Source organism: Tribolium madens, unplaced genomic scaffold (genome assembly GCF_015345945.1).
Source record: "Tribolium madens isolate multiple individuals breed KSU strain unplaced genomic scaffold, Tmad_KSU_1.1 Scaffold_11;HRSCAF=98;Tcas5.2_LG3b, whole genome shotgun sequence".
Lineage (NCBI taxonomy): Eukaryota > Metazoa > Arthropoda > Insecta > Coleoptera > Tenebrionidae > Tribolium > Tribolium madens.
Window position 1 is genome coordinate 4,508,047 of NW_025400975.1, and position 21,993 is coordinate 4,530,039.

Here is a 21,993-nt window from a genome sequence, read left to right on the forward strand (position 1 = left end):
TTTATTTATTTGATTTTTTTATTTTATTTCATTTAGTTTTAGTCGCTGCTTGGAAAACTCACCTTCTTTCTCCTGTAACTGAACTTCGCTAATTTCCAAACTCGCGACATCCTCCAAAACTACTTTAACCGTCTTTGATGATGCTTTTTCCACGTCTATTGACTCCAAATCGCCCGTTGTTTTCATTTCAGTAACTATGAGTCCGTGTTTTTCGGTCAAGTCACTTTGAGCTTTCGTTAGTTTAGGTTTCTCAGTCGTAAATACATCACTTGTTTGAAGAGGAACCGTTTCTTCTTTCACTGAAACGGGACGATGGACGATTTCTTCTTGCGCTGTTGATTCTTTTGCAAGGCCTTCAGTAATTTCTTTACCTAACTGCCCTTGAATGTTAACTTCAGTCACAGTTAAACCTTCCTTGAGCAAAATATCAACACTAGCAGTTTTAAAGCTAGTTTCTTCTTTTTGAATTTTTTCAGTAGTACCTTGTACGGTGACTTCACTTTGTACTAACCCTTCTAAGGGAATAGTTGCCTGTGAAGCTCGTCTGGTTTCTTGGACAGTCTCAGTAAACTCCTCAAATGAATCAAAAGTTTTTACAAGGCTCTTCTGACCAATCTTTCTGCCTTCTTGCAAATCAAACTCGGCTAGTTGTTTTGAAGGCACCTCGGGTTTAAATTTACTCAAACCTTCTTGAACTTCTGTTTCCTCAATTTGAGGTGCCTCTTGAGGACTTACAGTTTTATCAGCTTTGGAGGACTTTGGAGAAGTCTCCTCAAAAGTACTCACTTTCTCCTCAGTTACCACTTCAGCAGTCGAAGCCGTTTTTCGCGTCTTTTCCAATTCTAAATCCGCCAGCTGAGTGACCGGTTTATCGCCAGGTTTAAAAGTACCCTCTTTCTCAGTCAAAGTCACTTCAGTGATACTCAAAGTTGAGTGTGTAACATGTTCCGGTAAAGCTTCCCCTTTATCGGGTACTTCGGTTGTAAAACGCCCTAAACCTTCCTCAATTCGAGTCTCCTCAATCTGAGGAGCCTCCTGAGGACTCACTGTCTTATCAGCAGTGGTCGTTTTAACACGACTCTCCTCAAAAGTAGCTTCCTTTTCCTGAGTAATAACCTGAGTTGTTGAGGCAGTTTTTCGTGTTTTCTCCAACTCCAATTCTGCGAGTTGGGTCAGTGGTTTATCCCCCGCTTTGAAATCTTGCTCTTTTTCGGTGGACGTTATTTCAGTTATACTCACTGTAGAGTGAGGTATGTGTTCCTGAGAGGCGTGTTCTTGTTCAGGTGCTTTGATTTCAAATTTGGGCATGTCTCCCACTGAAGTCACCCCTTCAATTACTAGAGCTTCTTGTGGGATGATAGTCTTCTCGGCTTTGCTGGTTTTGAAAGAGATTTTGTCCTCGAAAACGCTTTCTTTTTCTTGGACAATGACTTGTGCAGTTGACGCAGTTTTTCTTGTATCTTCTAATTCCAACTCGGCCAGTTGGGTTGCAGGTTTATCTCCGGGTTTGTACCCACTTTCTTTTTCAGTTGAAGTTATTTCAGTAATGCTGACACTTGTGTAAGGGATGTGTTCTTGCAAAGCTTCCCCTTTTTCTGGAATCTCAGTTTTCAGCTTTCCTATATCCTGCGTTGTTCTTACTTCTTCGATAATTGGAACTTCCTGAGGTGTTATCGTTTTGTCAGCTTTAGAAGTCTTAAATTTAACAGTTCCTTCAAACGAAACTTCTTTTTCCTGAGTCAAAACTTGAGCAGTTGACGCAGTTTTTCTTGTTTCTTCTAATTCCAGTTCAGCAGACTGAGTTACCGGCATATCGCCAGGTTTGAAATCACTTTCTTTTTCCGTAGAAGTTATCTCAGTTATACTGACAGTTTTGTGAGGAATGTGCTCCCCAAGAGCTTGTTCTTTATCAGGGATGTCAGTTTTCAATTTTCCTAAATCCTCTTCTGTTGTTACTTCCTCAATCAAAGGAGCTTCCTGCGATGTAACACTTTTGTCCGCTTTCAAAGTTTTGAATTTGAAAGTCCCTTCAAACATTTCTTCCTTTTCGTCGGTCACAACCTGGGCTGTGGAAGCAGTGCTCCTGGTTTCTTCCAACTCGAAAGCTGCTATTTGTGTTGACGGCTTTTCAAGACGTTTAAAATCGCCTTCTTTCTCGCTTGAGGTGATTTCAGTAATACTGACTGTGCTGTGAGGGACATGCTCTTGTTGCGCTTTACTTTTATCAGGTATTTCAGTAGATAAAGAAGTTACAGCTTCTTGAACCGTGGTTTCCTGTATTTGGGGTACCTCTTGAGGACTGATCGACTTTTCGGCTGTGCTTGTTTTGAAACTTGGTGTTTTCTCAAACTCAGATTCTTTGTCAGTTGTTGTGATTTCAGTAATTGAGACTGGAGTTTGCGGAATTATCGATAAGTCGCCTCTTTTGCTCTCAATAGGGGTTTTGTCGAACGGTACTTCCGTTTCCTGGACCGTTCTCTCCGAAATTATAACACTTTGCAAAGTACTTTCGCTGATTTCAGCCGTTTCAGTGCTTGGTTTTTCGGTTTTTAATTTTCCAATGTGTTCATGGAGTAGTACTTCTGATTTAGAACTAGTGGTTAAGTCAGAGGTAATGTTGGAAATTCCAAATTTCTCCTCTTTAGTGAAGTCGCTCACTAATTCCCTTTCATTTTCTTGTGTTGTGATATCAGTAATGTTTATTGAGGATTTTTCATCAAACACTTGTGTTGCTTTCTTGGTATCAAAGTCGGGTGTTTTATCGAAACCTTTTTCAGCTTCGTGTACAATATTTTCTGATGAAATCACCCCTTCTAGTACTCCCTGAGTCACACTTCCGACTACCGGTTCTTTGGTTTCAGGTTGGAAATCGCCAACATTTTCACTGACAAGTACCTCCGAAGCTTGAAGTGGTTTCCTAGTGGCATCGTACTCGGCTACGGCTTTCTCAGTTTTGGCCTCAAATTTAGTAAATTCTTCGGCTTGAGCTTCTGTGTATGTTTCACTAGTGGTAATCTCACTTAAAACATCAACTTTGGTGTCAGCTTTCTTGGTGGTGGGTTTAAAAGTACCTTCAAACTGCCCAAAAGTATCCATAACATCAGTTACAGCTTGAGTCAAACTTTGCAGAACGTTTTGTTCAGGAACAGCAGACGCGGTTCCTGGTTTTTCAGGAACGAAATCACCAACTTGCATACTGGTTAAAACCTCGGAGGCTTGCATTGAAATATTGCTGATGACGTCAATACTGGCACTTGTGGTTTCCGGTTTGCGTTGCTCTTCCAACAAACTTTCCCTTTCAGCAGGGATAATTTCAGAAGTTGAGATTATTTTGCCTTCTTCGATTTCAATTTCAGCTTTCTTAGTCACATAGTCTGGCTTCTGGTCAAAGCTTTGTTCTTTTTCTTGGATAAGTGGTACCGTTTGGATTAACACTTCGTGAGTTGTGTGTTTAATAGAGGCTGTAGATGTCGATGGTATTTCTTGTACCAACTCCCCAGGTACGCTTTCGGATTGAATTTGTGTTTGTTCTGGGACGAGTTTTGCGTCATACCCGCTTGTGGCTTTTTGGGTTTTAGGCAAGTCGAAGTCTTTGACCAAACCTTCTTTATCGTGAGTCACAGACTCAATTGATTCTACAACTTTTTTTCCTTCTTCTAAAGAGACATTTACTTTACTAGTGGTCGGTTTAAATTTACCCTCAAATTCGGATTCTCTCTCCTCAGTCACACTTTCACTCACAATTAAACTAGCAAGAGCTTCCTCATTCTCAGAAGCTTGCTGAGTTTCAGGTTTGGTACTTTCAAACTTCCCAATATCTGCACTCGAGTCTACTGTTGTCTGTTCCGCGACTTTATGAGTCACATCGATGCTTTTAACTGCGACTTTCTCCGATGGTAAAACAAGAGGAACAAATGTGTCTTCCTTAATCCCCAACGTAGCCTCAGAAATAGCAATTCCTTCGACTGGTTCAACGTTAACACTAGCGATAACCTCACTCGGTTTTCCTCCTTTTTCAAACGTTTCCTCTTTATCGATTACAATTTGTTCAGTTTGAGTCACGATATTGTAAGGGATTGTTTCAGAAATTGCAGTTGTGGTATCCTTAATATCAAGTTTCAAATCCCCGATACATAAATCAGCTTGGGTTTGACAGGTTGCAGCAACGGCTTTCATATCAGCGAAACTAGCTTCAGCAATTTTCGTATCAGTCGTTTCTTTCACAAACTCTTTTTCAGCTTCGTTAGTCATAACCGTTTGCACAATCACACTTTGACCTTCGTTGACCGAAATTACAACATTTTTAGTTTCGGTTTTAGAAATTTCAAGAGGTGTATCTGACTCCGTAGGGACAGTTTCAAGATTAACAGCGGTTTTAAAAGCTGAAAATTCAGACTGCGCTGACACCGTTTCCGGATTTTGTATTTCCAAGTCTTTGAAGGTTTCATTGACTCCGGTTTCGGTTTTTATAACGAGTTCTAAGGTCTCAAGGCCTAGAGCTGCGTGTTTACCTTCGGGTTTTTCTCCGGGTTTGAGAATTGTTTCACTCTCGTTACTGTCAGTTTGTGTTATCACAACTCCTGTATCTTCTCTAAACGCAATAGTTGCGGTTTTTAAATCAAAAGGAGTTCGATCAAAGGGAGTTTCACTGTCTCGGACCAGTGATTCGGATTGGATAACACTCTCTAAAGTAGTTTGATCGACGTTTGCTTTAGCTGAGAGTGGCAAAACTTCGACCACATCCTTAGTGATGTTTTCAGCAACTACAATGTTAGTTTCAGCAACCGGTTGAACGTCGAAGCTTAGTGAAGCTTGACCAGAAGTTGCAGTTTCGGCTTGTTCATACATTTTTTCTTTATCGACAGTTAAGGTTTCCGTAATCAGGGCTGTTTTAGTTTCCTCAAACTCAACACCTGCTGTTTTTTGCTCCGGTTTTGTGTCTTTAGTGAATTCTCCTTCAGATTCTCCGATAACAGCCTCCAGATTGATAATACTTTGTAGTTCCGATTGAGTTTTAAGAGCTGTGGCCCGAGTAGGTGACGATCTATCATAATCCCCGAGAGTATCCCCTGGGATGGTTTCCCCAACCTGGACCTCGTCTTGGGGCAACAAAATTGGGGCTGCGGTTTCAAACTCGCGTTCTTTCTCCTTAAAATCTTTTTCCTTATCTGCAGTAGTGACAGAAGTTATTGAAACACTCTCTCCAAGAGTGTAATCTTCCGCAGCTGATTTTAAATCAAATTTGGTTTGGGCAAAGTCTGATTCTTTTTCCTGGATCATCACTTCGCCAGTGATTACACTTTCAAGCAAGGAACGGTCACAAGTTGCTTGTTTTGTGGTGACTTCCGGTTGTGTCAATTTATCGATAGTGTGGTCAGGTTGGACTTCCGTTTTGGTTGCAATTACGTGTGAAGAAATTGATTGTTCGCCATAAGCCACCTCTGGTTTAGTCATTTCCTCTAATGCCTTTTCCTTGTAGTCTGAAGTGACTTCGGTTACGTTCAAACCCTCGGTTTCGAGGAATTCAACAGTGACTTGCTTTTGGTCCGGTTTGACATCAGCAGGTTGAAGGCTTTCTTTCTCGCCTGGAGTAAAATGGGTTTGGACCAAAGGATGTGAGATATCTTGAGCCGTTTTGGCGAGTTGTTTCTCCGGGGATACTCTGGAGAAATCTCCAGGGCTTATCTCAGGAGTTACTTCTTCCTTAAGGGCAACTTGGGATTCAGTCACGTCGATGTTAGCCTGGGATTCTGTAGGTTTCAAAACCTCCAAAGGCTGCTCTTTGTGATCTGTCACAATTTCAGTGACTGATAATTGCTGGCCTGGGATTATATTAACATTTGCCGATTTTTTGAACGGCATTATATCTTTGGGCAAGTCTTTCTCAATATCAACAACGTTGGTTTCAGTGACTATCAATTCCTGAAATGGTTTTGCATATTTCTTGGCTTTACCAGTCAGTAACTCCTCTTCTTTTATCTCATCAGCATGTACCACAGTCTCAATTTCGGACTTGACTATTACCTCCTGTGGAGTGACATTCGGGAGAGCTAACCCGTGTTGAGGTTGAGGTTGAGCTTGATACTCTTCCTCCCTCTCATTTGTGAAAATTTGAGTAACATTTGGCCCTTGTCGAGCTTCAGTCAAATCAACAGCGACTTGCTTAGTCTCAATTTCAATTTTTTTCACCTCGTCTACTTCCTTTTCCGCTGCTTGACATTGCGTTATTTGTACACTTTCAAGTGTGTCCTGTTCTGTTTCTGCAACCACAGTTGAAGGTTGCAAAGTTTCGAGCTTCTGGGCCGAATCATCAGGCTGGACGATGAGTTTACTAGCAACTTTCTGAGTGTCAATGTCTAGAGTCGCTTGTTGAGTTGCTGGTTTTTCACCAGGGATGTATTCCTTCTCTTTGTCATCAGTATAGACTTCGGATATGTTCAAACTTTCTTTAGGTGAGACAATAAGAGAGGCTTGTTTGCCCTCGGGAGTCACATAATCCTGATCTTGGAAAGTCTCGCCGACCATAGCTTGTGAAATGATGGTTTCGGTGTGAGGAGTTTGGGTGAAGTCCGCTTGGGTAGGTTTAATTCCAGTTTCGTCAAGTTTGCTCGCACTATACTCAGGATTTACCTCTTCGACAATTCCGGTGGGGAGAGTGTGACTTGTAATTGCTTTACTTTTGTGACTTTCGGGCATTTCAAAAGTTTTGAGATTACTCTCACTTTCCAAATAATTCAATTCGGTTACTGCTACCTGGTCTTGGGGCCGGGTGAAATTACTTTCAGCGGTTTTCAACTCGGGTTTATCCTCGATGTATGACGACTCCCGTTCATTGATATTTGTCTCAGTGATGTGAGTCGCTTCGAGAGTTTCAATGTCTCGAATAGCGGTATCAGTTTTAAATTTGGGATAATCAGTGAAATCATCAGGGACATCAGTAGTGTGAATTTCCGAAATCGTCAAGGATTCTACAGGCCGTACTGATGTTTCGGCAAGTAATTCAGTCGGTTTTTCTCCCAAGTCTAGCACATTTTCGCTCTCTTGAGCCGTTACGATTGAAATATCGGTCACTTCGTGACAAATCACCGAACTGTCTGCAGTTTTATAATTGGGTTTATCCCCGACTTCGTACCGGCCTTCACTCTCAACAGCGAGAGTAGTTTGAGTTGAGAAAGTTTCTTTCGGTAAAATTTCAACACTTGCTACTTCTTTAGGGAGTAGATCTTCTTCCATATCTTTTTGTGGCATTTGAGAGTCGGTCACACTAACCCTGACTCCTTCCGAAAGGATCAAATCCTCTGTAGCTGAAGCTTTTTCGGGACTAGGGGCTTTGTTAAAGACATTTTCCTTGTCTTGTGGCAAAGTTTGAGAAACAATTACACTTTCTCCTGTTGTGACTTTGAAATCGGCTTTTTGGGTTGGAGGGAGCCGTCCAGGGACGTACTCACCTTCAGTTTCAGGGGCTACCATTTGTGATTGAGTTAGTGATTTTTGGGGGATGACTCCAAGAGTAGCAATTTCGGTGGGAACGAAAGCTTCTGGAAGATGTTTTCCGGGCTTAGTTTCCGATTCAATTTCTTCAACAATGATCGATTCTTTGGTTTCAATACTGACTTTGCCTTTAACTGACGTTGGTTTGGTTATATCGAGCTCAGTTTCGCTGACTCCCTGGAAGATTTCTTCGATATTGATGCTCTCTTTCGTTGTGAAAGTACCAGTGGCTTGGCTGGGTTTGGGGATTGTAAATTCGTCTAAATTTTGTTCTTTTTGCGAAACTTCCACTTCGGAAACCCCTTTGGCTTCTTGGGGAAGTAGTGAAAATTCAGCTTTGAATTCTTTTGCGTCCTCTTTAGTGATAGTCGAGGACGTGTCTGCGAGTTGTACTTCTTGAATTGAGATACTTTTATTTGAGGTAAATTTAGGGAAAGCTGTTGATAAAGTTGGTTGGAAAGTGCCATCGAAGTGACCAGGGATGCTTTGCACATCTTGTTCGCTGACTTCGTAAGCCTCACGCGTATCGATTGATTTTTTGGCTACGAAACTCGCTGAAGTGACTTTTTCTCCTATGATTTCCTTTTCCTCAGCTTGGATTTGATGCTCCATAATAGCAGAGTGTGTTAAAAGATCGACGCTAGCCTTCGATTCGACTACATCTCCAGGTTTGATTTGAGCTACAAGACCTAACGGGGTCGTCTCTGAATAGACTGCTGAAGTGTGTAGAGGAATTTGTTGTTGTTTGGTGGCATCAAAAGGAACAATTTCATCGTATTCTTCCTCGTCCATGTCATACTCGCCAACTTTGGGCCTATGTGCTTTAATTTTGCGACCAGCGATTGCTTTTTCCGCTTCTTCTTCCTCTTCTTCCTCAATTTCAATATCTTTGCGACGTTTGACCTCGACTTTTTGCTCTTTTTTCCTGCGCCAAGGCGCAACGGACTCAAGTTCTGGTTGTTCAACGGGCAATTCAGTAATTGTGAGCTTGTCATCGTGTTGTGTGGTGCCTTTGATGCTGCGTTCTGCTTCAATTTCAACGATTTCTGTAAGTGTTTGTATGATTGTTTGATGTTTGTCTAACAGATTAGTGTGAGATTTTCATGCCGAAGCTGGAGTGAATAGTGGCATGAGTGCGTTGTCTAAGCATAGTGTATGAGAAAGTTCTACTCACCTAGAGAAAAATAAAGCAGGCGACACTAAATGCCATGCTTCGAGTTAGCTTTGCTACATTTACATTTCAGCTTTTAGTTGCGTTTTGCACTAGGTTATCAAGCGCAGAGATGGCGCAAAGTTTTTCTCGTCTTGTGGCAGCACTTACCTTGCTGCCAGTCAGACAGTCAAAAACCAAATATTTACGACAAAGAATTAAAGTAATTTTCACGTGAAGCTTAACAACTTACCAACTTCATCAGTTTCTTTTTTACCCTTTTTCTTAACGACTTTTGTTGTGTCTAAATATAAAAACTACATCAGTCTCTTTGGGGATACTTTATTGAGGCAATTATAACAATCATATAAAATATAGGCAGGCAATAACGCATAAAGTTTATTTTTTTTTACAAATATGGCACAAGGACATGCACAGCTCACACAAGACTCACCTTCGAATACTTCAACTTCTTCTTTAATTGTGACCATTTCTTTGAAAGATGCCTTGGTGACAGACTGCAACAAATCGAGTTAGGGAAACACCAAGAGTGACAAAAACACGTACTTCTGTTACTTCAGATGACTCCCAAGCCCTTTGGATGAAATCCTCCGGTGTAAAACTAGTGATCACTTCTTCAATAGTGACATAATTTGACTCCACCATCTTCATAAGGGCTCTAAATCCTACAGTTGCGGCTAATTGCTTCTCATCAATTGTCGTTTCTTCGGTCAAAACTTCAGAAATAAGGGCACCATGACCCTTCCTTTCGACCACATTGACCAAAGCTGACTGTGCTTGAGGACTGGTCAAAGACGGAAATTTGTTTTCGTGATACAAAACTGTGACTTCTTTCGTCGTAATTCCATTCTTCAGTAAGTACCCTATTTCGGCAATTTCTCTTAGAGGATGCTCCCCAGGTCCGAACTGCTTGACATTGATGAAATCCAACATTTCGGTGACTTCCTTTGCCATTTTCATTTCGCTCTTTCTGATGATTTTTTCCACACGTTCGATTACTTCTTCTAACTTGACTTCCGTAATGTTGGCAAATTCGGCGATTGTTTCTTCAATTTCAGTTCTAGCTCTTCGAGTCTGTGGCCTGGTTTGGGTAATATCCTTGACAGTCTCCCCAGGCTGGATCAGTTCAGACACCATCGGTTCGGTTGGAGACAACAAGGTTTTAGCCTTTTCTTCTTCAATCACTTCAGTTGTATCATCAATTTTCTTGCATGAAGCAACAGCTTCGGTTTTGAGAGGCTTTTGGATGTCGAGTTTGGGAGTAGCAGTTTCGGGTTTGGGTTCTTGGACTTGGATCTGTTCCGTAGTTTCGATTGTGGTAACTTCACTTACTTCCAAGGGTTTGGTTTCTTCTTCGCGAGTTTCAACAACTTTCTTCCGGTGACGCTCGGTGCGTTTTTTCTCGATGGTGACTCGTTCTTTCTTCACTTTCTCTTCACGTTCTTGGGCTTTCTTGATTAGGAGTTCTTTCTTCTTTTCTTCTGGTACTTCCTTGACGTAGAGTTTGGCCTTGGTGACGGCCAAACCGACGTCGCTTACTGCCTTACACACGTAAGTACCTTCGTGTTCCTTGGTGACCTCGGTGATGGTGCAGGAAGTCTTGTTGTCTTCGATGCGAACCTTGACTTTATCAGTGTTTCGCACGATTTTGTCATTGTGGTACCAGATGATATCTGAAATTATTCATTTCTTGATTGTAAAAGTTTTTTCAAAAATTCAAGTACCTGGAGTAGGGGTTCCCGAAAATAGACACTCAAACTTGATGGTTTCAGTTTCAGAAGTTCGGACATCTGTGATTTCTTGTATGAAAGTTGGCGGACTTTGAGAAGCTAAACCAATCACAGATTAGTACCTTATCGTACAAACATGGGCAAAAATTGACCTACCTTACTTAATTGCCTGTCCATAGTTTGGTACTATTGTTCTAATTGAGAAAACACTAAGATTAGTAAGCAGACACATTAGCATTAGTTTACCTTGATCGGTGGTACCTCCAACATTTTCCATTGATTCTACAAATGCAGATGCTAAACCCCGTCCTCGGTCACTCATACATTCACTTTCCAGAAGTAAAAATTCCTGAAGTTCTTCTTGACTATCGGCCGTGTGTAGCTGTTGGAAAGCACAAGGGTCGAGTTCTCGCGGTTCCAAAGGGTACATAGTCTCATCGTAGTAATTTTTGTATAAATTGTGACTTTCCCCTTCGTTTTTAATTCTTGGAAAAGTGAGGTACTTCTCCTGGTACTCACACGCTACTCTTTCTGAAGGGATTGGATCGCAAGAACTCGATAGTTTGTACCTGGCATCGAACCGTCTTTTCTCAGAACCGTTACTTCCTCTGAAACTACTACTCCTAGTCGAGGGTTCACTCTTTTCCTCAATTGGTGAAAGGATAAAAAAGGGTTGGGGCGATTGTCGACTTTGGGGTTCCACATATACTTCCTCGTAGTCTACAGGTTCATCAACAATTATTTCCTCGGCGAATCTACGAGTTCTCTCGCTCCTGTCGATTAATTCCATCACAGAACTCAAAGAGTGTCTATGTGAATTGAGATAGTCCGTCATGGCACTCTCAATAAATGACATTTTGGCTCTAGTTGCCTGATTTGGTTCACTATAGACTGAAGCTAAAGAGGAAGCTTGCGATTCGGTTGGTTCGGTCAAGTAGCAGGGAGCACCAGAAGCACCAGCCTTACCTTCACTTCGTTTTACGGGTACTTCGAGACTATCGGTGGACATTTCTAACGAACGTGCATGCGAAACACTAGTTGCAACACTGGATTTACCTTTCAAAGCCGCTTGGAGCTCCTCCATGTGGGTAACCCATTCGGGTTTGCGGTACTCCTTAGTACCCAAGATACCTAAAACCAAATTTCGATTAATTCCCCTCCAAAACAAGTGAAGTGTTGTGTGAATTGAAAGAGTATTGTGGAAGTTAGGGATAAGGGCAAGGTTGCTGAAAAATTATCATTATTACAATTATTAGAACCAAACGGTTTGATTTATTTGGTTCCATTTACCTTCAGTACTCTCTACAAGTAATTGTGTGGTTGTGACTGCAACTCCGAGCGGGTTTTGGGCTTCGTAGACGATATCACCTGTGTCATCCGGGTACACCTCTGAAATTGTGAGAATAGAAGTTCCATCTTCAAAATTTTCGATCAGGAACTCGCGAGATGGTACAATTTCTGTCCCTTGTTTCAACCATTTGCCTTCAGGTTTGGGTTTTCCGACCGCTTTGACTTCGAGTCGTGTGACATCGCCATCTTTCGTCGATACGACTTGTGGTAGTTTTTTGATGATTTTGGGGGCACATTCAGTGTCGCTGTCGGAGAGGGGACCTTCACTAATAGTTCTGTCGGCCAGGAGGTCTTCCTCAGAACCGGTCAAGTGGACAATTTCCGAATCAGGAACGTATTCATAAGCTACAAAAAGAAATCAGGCTGATATTTCTACTAAAAGAGTGGTACCAACCTTCAACAATGAGAGATGACTTGCAGATCGCTTCACCAACTTTGTTGACTGCTCGACAAGTGTAAATTCCGGCATTTTCAGGAAACACTTCAGAAATAGCCAATTGACATACTCCTTCACTAGTTTGGGATATAACAACGTCTTTGGCTTCTTTGACAGGCTGGTCGTTGTGGTACCACTGGACTTTGGGTGTTGGTTTGCCAGTGACCACACAACTGAAAGTCACTTTTTCGCCATCCATGACACTTATTGGTGTCAAAGGTTTGACGAATCTTGGATACGCCATTTCTCGAGTCTCTTCCCATTCCATTTCGTCGACTACGTTAAGAGAGGCAGTGCAAGTGACTGAACCGACGGCATTTTCGGCCCTGCAGGTAATAGTACCGGCTTGCTCAGGAGTGACATCAGTTAGGATTAAAGTGGACCGGTTTTCCTCTGAGACGATTTTCATCTCAGGTGTTGAAATAATAGGAGTCACTTTTTGGAACCACTGGAACGACGCAGGAGGAATCGACTCGACTGTGGCCTCGAGTATGACCACTTCGCCAACTGTTGCATATTGTGGGTTAATCGGTTTGAGGAATTTGGGCGGTTGGGCTTCCTGAGTGATGGTTTGAGTGACAGTTACAGTACCCGAAGTACGGACTTCCCCTTTGGGGTTCGTTGCATGAACCTCGTATTTCCCACCCTTCTTTTTGACCTTCTTTTTGATTTTGAGGATAGTTTTCTTGTCTTTTGTCTCAACTTCATAGTCATCATCTTGTTTGATTTCTTTATTGTTTTTGAACCATTTGATTTCAGGCGCTGGAACACCCTCGAAGAGCGCTTCAAGTACCACCTCTTCATCAGGTTTGACCATAACTGCTTCCACCGGTTTAATAATCGTAGGGGCTTTCATGACCAAGGGTTGTGTCACTGTAACTGCCTTAGAGATGACGAGATTGGCGCGACATTCAGCTTGGCCAAACTTGTTATCCGCTTTGACAGTAAAGATTTTCTCGTCTTCGGAGGTCGGTTTGAGAATTTCAAGGGTTGCAATCCCAGTTTGGGGGTTGTAATTGACTTGGTGACTGCGAGTTGGAACCACCTCCTTGTTGTCTTTAAACCACTTGACTTGCGGGGTTGGTTGACCTATGACTTTGCACCGAAGAACCGCTTTGGACTTCTCTTCGATGATTTGCGGTTTAAGAGGTTCTACGAAGTGAGGAGCAACACCGCTTTCTTCTTTTTCTGCAACCGTATTGTTATTTCATTGTTTGAAAGACACTCAAAGATCTAACACAAAAATAAAAAAAATAAATCATGCAAAAATAAATATAATAAACAACACACGAACTCCACACCAAGTACCTAAAATGACAAGATTTGCAGTCGAAGTGGCGACTCCAGCCGGATTTGTGGCCTTGCAGGAATAAACAGCAATGTCCTGGGGTTCGACTTTAGCAAACTCCAAAGTTACCGTATTTTCCACAATGTTCCAGAAGACTCTCTCAGTGGCGTGCATAAGTACCTCATTTTTGTACCAAGCTATTTCAGGGAATGGTGTTCCCTCAACTTGGCAAACGAGTTGTGTCGGTTTGTCAGGTTCAGAAACCACAGGCTCAACCCTTTTGATAAACTTCGGTGCAACAGTTTTGCGTTTAGTTCTTTCTCTAATAGTTTTTTGAACAATTGATTTATGAACAGTTTTCTCTTCATGAATATCAACATCTTCCTGAAGAGGTTCCTCAGGAACCTTGTCAATACCTTCGGTTATCCGTTTCTGTGAAATAATTTCAAGTTCTGGGATTGGCTGGCCGTAATCGTCAAATCGGACAATCCTTTGAGCTGTTGTTTTCTTTTTAGAAACAACAGCAACGTTCATTGCTTTCTGGAAGCGGATTTCTTCATCTTCGGTGACTTTTTCTTCTTTCTGTTCTTCAACCTTCTCAATTTTGCGTTCGGCGAGAGTGATTTGAGCAACCGATTCTTGAGTCGTGACTGCTTCCTGGACTTTTTCTGGAACTTCTTCTAATTTTGTTGGTATTAATTCCGGCTTTTCTTCATCAGGGATAAGTTCTGTTCCTTCATTGTCTTCCGGAAGAACATGAGATTTGGACTTTCTGATCACCTTTTGAGTTTTGATTTTCTGTTCTTTAACATCAGGTTGTTCAGGTTGCTCAAGTTGGCTGATTTCTTGTTTTTTCGGAATTGGTTTCAAGGTTACAATTTCTGGTTGTTCTTCTTCTGGTTTAGGCAATTGTTTGCCTCTACGCCATTGTCTAACTTCCGGCTGTTCTGTAGGAGTAGTTTCAACTGGTGCCAAATCTTCCGGCTTCACTTCCTCTTTTTCTTTTGGTCGTTTCTTATAACGTTTCTTCTTTTCTTTCTCCTCTTCTGGTTGTTCTTCACGATCGTGTGGTGTAAATTTAAGACCGTCGTCTCTTTCTTCCAAAACTGTAACAACTGGTTCTTGCAACTTTACTGTTTCTAGAATAACTTTTTGTACCGGTTCTTCCGGTTTTTCCTTTTTGAACGGTTTGAGTTTAATCGGTTCAGGCTTTTCGTCTTTTTGGGGTTTTGGTTTTCCCCTTGGCCACTCTTTCTCTTCAGGCACTTCTTCAATCTTTTGTTTCGGTTGCCGTCTCCAAGATGTTGTTACTGTTTCTTCAAGTTGAGGTTCACTTGGTTTCTTTTCAGGAACAATTTCTTCCGGTTGTTCTTCTTTTGGTTTGTCTTCACGTTCTTTTGGTGTCGGTTCAAACTTCTTGCGTTCGAATTCTGATGGAACAAATCCAGTATCTTCTGGTTTAAATGGTTTTGAAGGTTCTGTTGGTTTTTCTTCTACCGGTTTATCTTTCTTTACTGGTTTGAGACGAATCTCTTCCTTCTCATCTTTATCTTTTGGTATTTTACCTTTACCGATTTTAAGTGGCGCTTTTTCTTCTTCGGAAATTTCAGGTTTGGGCTTAGATTCCCTTCGCCATGGTAGTGCTGCTTTCTCTTCAATTTCTTTTGGTTTTTCGTCAAATTCAACTTTTTCGACTTCTTCAGGGACGTAACGTTCGCCGTCTTCAGGAAGTTCTACATCTTTGTACTTCTTTCGTCGAGGTTTCTTTTCGATTGTGGAAACTTCGGCAGTTTCAGGTGTGAATTTTGGAACTGGTTTTAATGCAACTGTTTCTAGTTGTTCTTCAACCTGAGGTTTCTCTCCTTTTTTTACTGGCTTAAGTTTTATAACTTCAGGTACTTCTGCTTTAATTTCCTCTTTAATTCTCTTATGTTTAGGCTTAGGTTTATCATCTACTTTAAGAACAACCACATCTTCTACTTCTGTAACAGTTTCTACAATTACTGATTCAGGCTGTTCAACACTTTCAAGTGCTGGAATCTCTTCAGTTTCTTTAGAAACTACCTGTTCTTCTACTTTTTCTTTAGGTTTCTTCTTCTTTATTTTCTTTACTCGTTTAATCTGGCGTACTTTGCCTTCTTTGTCTAGTGACGGTTGAATTTCTTCATCTTCCTCTTCTTCTTCTTCTTCAGATATCTCAGCTTGTTGAGGTTGTTCAGTCGATTTAGGTATTGGTTTCAAACTAACTGTTTCTAATTGTTGTTCTTCAATTTGTTTTTGAACTTTAGGAGTTTTCTTCAGCTTAAGGGCTTCTTGCGTCCAAGGAACTTGAAGTTGCTCTGTTTCAGGCTTTTCAGGAATATCTTTAGGTTTTTTAGAAATTCGTTTAAGTTTGTCTGAATATTCTTCAGGTTTCTCTGAAATTTCTTCAATTTGAGGAGTTACTTCCTCTACTGGAAGATCAATAAGTTTTTTGCCGGGTTTATCTCTTTTAGAGAATGGTTTGTCAACAACTTCAGATTTCTCAGTTGTTGTAATAAGATCAGGTTTACTTTCTTCAGGAACATCTTCCTCAATCTTAGTTTTAAATGGTTTCAAAGCAACCTCTTCTAGACTCTCTTTTTCGATCGGTTTCTTTTCAAGTTTGGCACGTTTGAGAACAATTTCTTGCTTATTCCAAGGAACAATTTCTTCTTCAACTTTTTCGGCAGGTGCTGCTTTGGGTTTACGCCAAGGTCTTGCCTCTTCGACTTTAGCTTTTGTTTCATCTATCGCTGGTTCGGATGGCTTAACTTTTTCAATCGATGGTTTTTCAACAGTTTCTTCTGTTACTGTTGGTTTAGTCCATTCTATATCTTCTAGTATAGCTTTCTCAGTTCCAGCTTCTTCGAGTTGTTTCTTAAATGGTTTTAAAGTCACTTCTTCTAAAGATTCTTTTTCAATCGGTTTCTTCTCAGTTTTAGCACGCTTTAGAATAATATCCTGTTTATTCCATGGAACAACTTCCTCTTCAACCTTTTCAACAGGAGCTGGCTTGGGTTTGGACCAAGGTTTGAGTTCTTCAATAGACTTCTCGCCTTCTTTTGGTTTTTCTTCTTCTTTTGGTTTCTCTTCTTTAACATGAACCTTATCCTTTGGTTTATCTTCTTCCACAGATTTTTGTTCCTTTTTAGGCCTTCGCCAGCCTCGTGTTTCAGGTTGAGGTTGTTCTTCAACTTTTTCTGAAACATCAATCTTTGTGCTATCTTCAACGTGAACCGTGTCCTTTGGTTTTTCTCCTTCCATAGGTTTTTCTTCCTTTTTAGGTCTTCGCCAGCCTCTTGTTTCAGGTTGAGGTTGTTCTTCAACTTTTTCTGAAACATCAATCATCGTGCTATCTTCAATGTGCACCGTGTCCTTTGGTTTTTTTCCTTCCACAGGTTTTTCTCCTTCCACAGGTTTTTCTTCCTTTTTAGGTCTTCGCCAGCCTCTTGTTTCAGGTTGAGGTTGTTCTTCAACTTTTTCATTTTCAGAAACAACAATCATCGTGCTATCTTCAATGTGAACCGTGTCCTTTGGTTTTTCTCCTTCCACAGGTTTTTCTTCCTTTTTAGGTCTTCGCCAGCCTCTTGTTTCAGGTTGAGGTTGTTCTTCAACGTTTTCTTTTTCAGAAACAGCAATCATCGTGCTATCTTCAGTATGAACAAGCTCATCTTTCTTAGGTTTTTCAGCCTGTTTCCGAGTTTTAATCACTACTTTTTCTTCTTGTTTTATATCAATCAAAGCTTTATCTTTTTGATGAACCTTCTCATCTTCTTTGGTAATTACTTCTTCAGCTTTAGATTCTCTCTTTACAGGTTTTAATGCAAATTGCTCTTGTTCTTTAACCACTTCCTTTTTATCTTTTTGGATACGTTTAAGCACTATTTCTTGTTTATTCCACGGAATTTCTTCTTTTTCTTCAACAAACTTTTGTTGTTTTGGTTTATCTTCTAAAACACCTGGTTTGAGCTGTGGCGTTTCAGTACTTTCTGGCACTTCTTTAGGCTTTCTTTCTCGTCGCCATCCTTTTGTTTCCAGTTTTTCTTCAGTGCTTTCAATTTCTTCTTCAGTCGGCAAGCTAGGTTTAGGCATTTCTTCCTCACTAGGCGACCTAGGTTTAGGCTGTTCTTCTTGCTTAGGTTTTCTCCAAGGACGCACTTCATCTTTCTTTTGTATTTGTTCTCTCTGATCAATTTCAAGCATTGTTTCATCTTCAACATGTTGCTTTTCCTGAATAATTTCTTTGTCTTGAATTTCATCTTGTTTAATTATCCGCTGCATCTTTGATTCGGTAGTTTCTTCTTTCTTAGTTGTATCTTTTACCTTTTCGCCAACCTTTAAAATTGTCTTATCTTCAACAAACGCTTTATCAACCTTCTTTTCAACCAATTCAGGTTTAATCTTCTGAAGAGATACAGGTTTCAAATCAACTGTTTCCAATTCTTCCTTTTGTATAGTCTTGCTGTCACGTCGAGTTGGTTTCAATTGTACATCTTCAACCTTTTCTTTTGGCACTTCTTTTGGTTGTCGAGGTGCCTTTTTAAGAACAATTTCTTGTTTATGCCAAGGAATTGGTTCTTCTTTTTTATCCTTGGGTTTTTCTTCAGGCTCCTTGTGAACTATTTCTTCAATCTCCTCAACTTGTTCTTCACCTTCCTTACGAATCTTTCGCCAATGTTTTTTCTTTATTTTATCTGTTTCTTCAACCGTTTCGTCAATATGTAAAATCGCACTATCTTCAGTATGTGCTTTTACCAATTCTTCAGTTTCCGTCGGTTTAATTTTTTGAAGAGAAATCGGTTTAAGATCAATAGTTTCCAATTCTTCTTTTGGTATAGGTTTACTTCCACGTCTTGTAGGTTTAAGTTGTACTTCTTCAACTTTCTCTTTGGGTGTTTCCTTTTGTTCCCGAGGAGTCTTTTTAAGAGTAATCTCTTGTCTGTTCCAAGGTATTTGTTCAACTTTTGGTATTTGCTCATCTTCTTCCACCTTAATAATTTCTTCCGTTTCACCCTCCTTTTTCATTGTACGCCATTGTTTAGTTTTGGTTTTCTCGGTTTTATCAACTTTTTCACCAATTTTAAGAATAGTGGTATCTTCAACATGAGCTTGAGATATCTTATCTGTTTCACTTAGATCGATTTTTTGAAGTGGTTTTAACCCAACCGTTTCCAATTCTTCTCTTGGTTTACTACCACGTGGGGTAGGTTTCAACTGAATTTTTTCAACTTCTTCCTTCGGTACTTCTTTCTCTCTTGGAGCTTTTTCAAGAGTAGTAGGCTGCTGAGTCCAAGGAACAGGTTCTTCTTTCTTATCTATTACTTTGGGTTTTTCTTGTTTTACTTCAACTTTTGTAATTTCTTTAGTTTCTGCGTCTTGTCCTTTTTCTGTTCTATCCAATTGGTCAGTTTCAACAAGTTTTGCTTTTTGAAGAGAAACAGGTTTTAAATCAACCGTTTCCAATTCTTCTTTTGGAATAGGTTTACTACCACGCCGAGTAGGTTTCAATTGAATATCTTCAATTTTTTCCTTTGGTACTTCTTTCGGCTCTCTTGGAGCTTTTTTAAGAGTAATGGGTTGTTGAGTCCAAGGAACAGGTTCTTCTTTCTTTTCCATCCTTTTAGGTTTTTCTTCAATCTTGACAGTTTCTTTAATTTCTTCAACTTGTGCTCTATCCAGTTGGTCAGATTCAATAGGTTTTGCTTTTGGAAGAGAAACAGGTTTTAAATCAACTGTTTCCAATTCCTCTGTTGGAATAGGTTTGCTACCACGTCGTGTAGGTTTCAATTGAATTTCTTCAATTTTTTCCTTTGGTACTTCTTTCGGCTCTCTTGGAGCTTTTTTAAGAGTAATAGGTTGTTGAGTCCAAGGAACAGGTTCTTCTTTCTTTTCTATCCTTTTAGGTTTTTCTTCAACCTTTACAGTTTCTTTAGTTTCTTCAACTTGTGCTCTATCCAGTTGGTCAGATTCAATAGGTTTTGCCTTTTGAAGAGAAAGAGGTTTCAAGTCAACATCTTCCAGTTCTTCTTTTGGAATGGTTTTGCTGTCACGTCTTGTCGGTTTCAATTGAATTTCCTCAAGTTTTTCTTTAGGGATATCTTTCTTCTCTTTAGGTGCCGGTTTTAGTTTAATTTCTTGTTTATTCCATGGGATTGATTCTTCTTGCTCTTGAACCAAATCTACACTCTTTCGAGGTTTGCGCCAAGGCTTAGTTTCTTCTTCAACTTTCTCAGTTGATATCAAAGTTGTATCTTCAACATGCTTAATTTCTTCCTTTTTAGGTCTGCGCCAACCTCTTGTTTCGGCTTCGTTGGTTTTTTCTTGTTCTTTAACTGATAACAAAGTTGTATCTTCAACGGATTGTTTTCTTTCGACACTTGTATCATCTTTTCGTGGTCTACGCCAACCTCGAGTTTCTGATTCTTTCTTCTCAGTTACTTTTTCTCTTTCTTCAACTGATAACAAAGTTGTATCTTCGACATGTTTTTGTCTTTCAACACTTGTATCATCTTTCCGTGGTCTACGCCAACCTCGAGTTTCAGATTCTTTCTTCTCAGTTACTTTTTCTCTTTCTTCAACCGACAACATAGTTGTATCTTCAACATGTTTTTGTCTTTCTATGCTTGTATCTTCTTTTCGAGGTCTACGCCAATCTCGAGTTTTTGTTTCCTGTGTCTCTGTTACTTTCTCTCGTTCATCTAATGACAATAAAGTTGTATCTTCAACATATTTCTTTCTTTCTAGACTTGTGTCTTCTTTTCTAGGGCTTCGCCAATCCCTAGATTCGGCTTGTTTTTCAATTTCAATCTTTTCTCTTTTTTCCACAGACAACGAAGTTGTATCTTCAACATCCCGTCTTATATCTTTTCGAGGTCCTCGCCAGTCTTTTGTTTCCAATTTTTCAGTCTTATCAGTTTTAGTTTTCTCATCAACACTCAATAGAGTCGTATCTTCAGTATCAACTCTCCTATCCAAAGAAGAAATCTCTTCAGTCTTTTTTGTAGTCATTACTTTGGTCCTATGTTTGAGATCAACTTTCTCCAACTCAACCTTCTCAACTTCTTTACTCTGAATCCTGGAAGGTTTCAATTGCACATCTTCAATTTGCTCCTTTACAATTTCTTTAGTCTGTCTTTGCGTTTTCTTCAAAGTTATTTGTTGTTGTGTCCAGGGTTGAGCTTGTTGTGGTTTCTGTTCTTCAACACCTGCAATTTTTTGAGGCTTTTTGTGTACTTGTCGCCAAGGTAACGTTTCGTCACCCATAGGCAACTCATCTTGATCGACGGGTTGCTGCACGCCACCTTTTGAGCCAGAAACGGCTTTTTGTGAAGTTTGGCCCGGGCCACCAGGGCCAGGGCCAGGGCCGGCTTGAGGCTGTTTCGCAGCTTTGGAGAAGTCTTTGGGAGATAAGTCAGTGGTTGCTGGTTTGCGGTATGTTCCAGGACGGCCTGTAAGGTGGGCATTGAGGTGACGGTTTTTAAATATGAAATGAAATTAACACACAAGACACTCAACAATCATTTTTAAATTATGGATAAAAAACATTTTTTTAATTATCATTTATAAGAGGACAAAGAAACAAAATTAAATAGGATGAAATATGAATAATCAAAAAGTTTTGATAAATATTCTTCTAATAAAACATGGTGGTAAAACTGAATAAAAAAATATACACACTGTTTGTCTTGCATTTTGAGAATCAAATTTTTTTTTGAAAATAGAAGAAAAATAATTTTTGTTTTAATTTAATTAATAATTAATGTAATTAAGGTATATTCTCATAATCCTAACCAGATTTTAATCCAACAGATTTTTTTCAATACGTACGAGTATGTATTAATATAATTCAACTCCCTGCAGTAATAAATAAAAATTATGATTTTCTGATTAATTTGATTTATTTTCAATTGTTTTCTTATGTTCTATTAAAAATTTGACATAAATCATTCTTATAAATAAAATTTCTTAACTCTGAAAATTAATGCAGAATTTTTTAATAAAATTTTACATTTTAAATATTTTAAATATTTTCTAAGGCACTTAATAAATTTCAAAAATTATAAGAAATATAAAAAATGAGGACATTATTAAAAAACTTTTATTACAAGAAAAAAAATAGTTTGTAGTTTTAAAAACAAAAATATACCTAGGATGTCAATTAATAACAATTATGCTACAAAAAAAATATTGAAAAAAAACTATAATTTTGATTAGTTTAAATGTAATAATTTTTGTAAAAGAGAGATATTAAAACTCGAAACGAGATGAGCCTCCTCGCTTCTATCAAAATATTTTTTTAAAGAGAAAATAAAAAAACTTTCATACAATAAAATAGAACCTTTTAAATAAATGGCCAAGGTTTATTTGGATGGTGATGCAATGTTTGCAAAGCTGTCCATAAATGGCCATACAAATTACAAATTGCAAAGCGAATTATTCTTCGACCTTAATTTAGTTAATCATCCGCATCGCCACGCCATACAAGACACATCAGTAAAAATAAATC

General features: G+C 39.6%; 1 protein-coding gene across 16 annotated transcripts in view; it reads right to left on the reverse strand.

The window, feature by feature from the left end:
• The window catches only part of LOC123005391 (titin), a 124,081-nt gene that overhangs the window by 29,944 nt on the left and 72,144 nt on the right, over nt 1-21,993 (reverse strand). For 5 of the 16 annotated variants that reach the window (XM_044399207.1, XM_044399151.1, XM_044399143.1 and 2 more), the window contains 9 exons: nt 13,487-20,935; nt 12,137-13,366; nt 11,683-12,087; nt 11,449-11,523; nt 10,387-10,491; nt 9,209-10,335; nt 8,983-9,159; nt 2,835-2,840; nt 63-1,083 (listed from right to left, as the gene is read on the reverse strand). In XM_044399207.1, the coding sequence (XP_044255142.1) occupies nt 63-1,083; nt 2,835-2,840; nt 8,983-9,159; nt 9,209-10,335; nt 10,387-10,491; nt 11,449-11,523; nt 11,683-12,087; nt 12,137-13,366; nt 13,487-20,935 (11,595 nt within the window). Of the gene's footprint in view, nt 1-62; nt 8,538-8,894; nt 8,946-8,982; nt 9,160-9,208; nt 10,336-10,383; nt 10,492-10,548; nt 10,587-10,638; nt 11,524-11,682; nt 12,088-12,136; nt 13,367-13,486; nt 20,936-21,993 lie in introns of those variants that run through there. The other 11 variants (XM_044399242.1, XM_044399127.1, XM_044399119.1 and 8 more) reach the window with 7 other exon arrangements.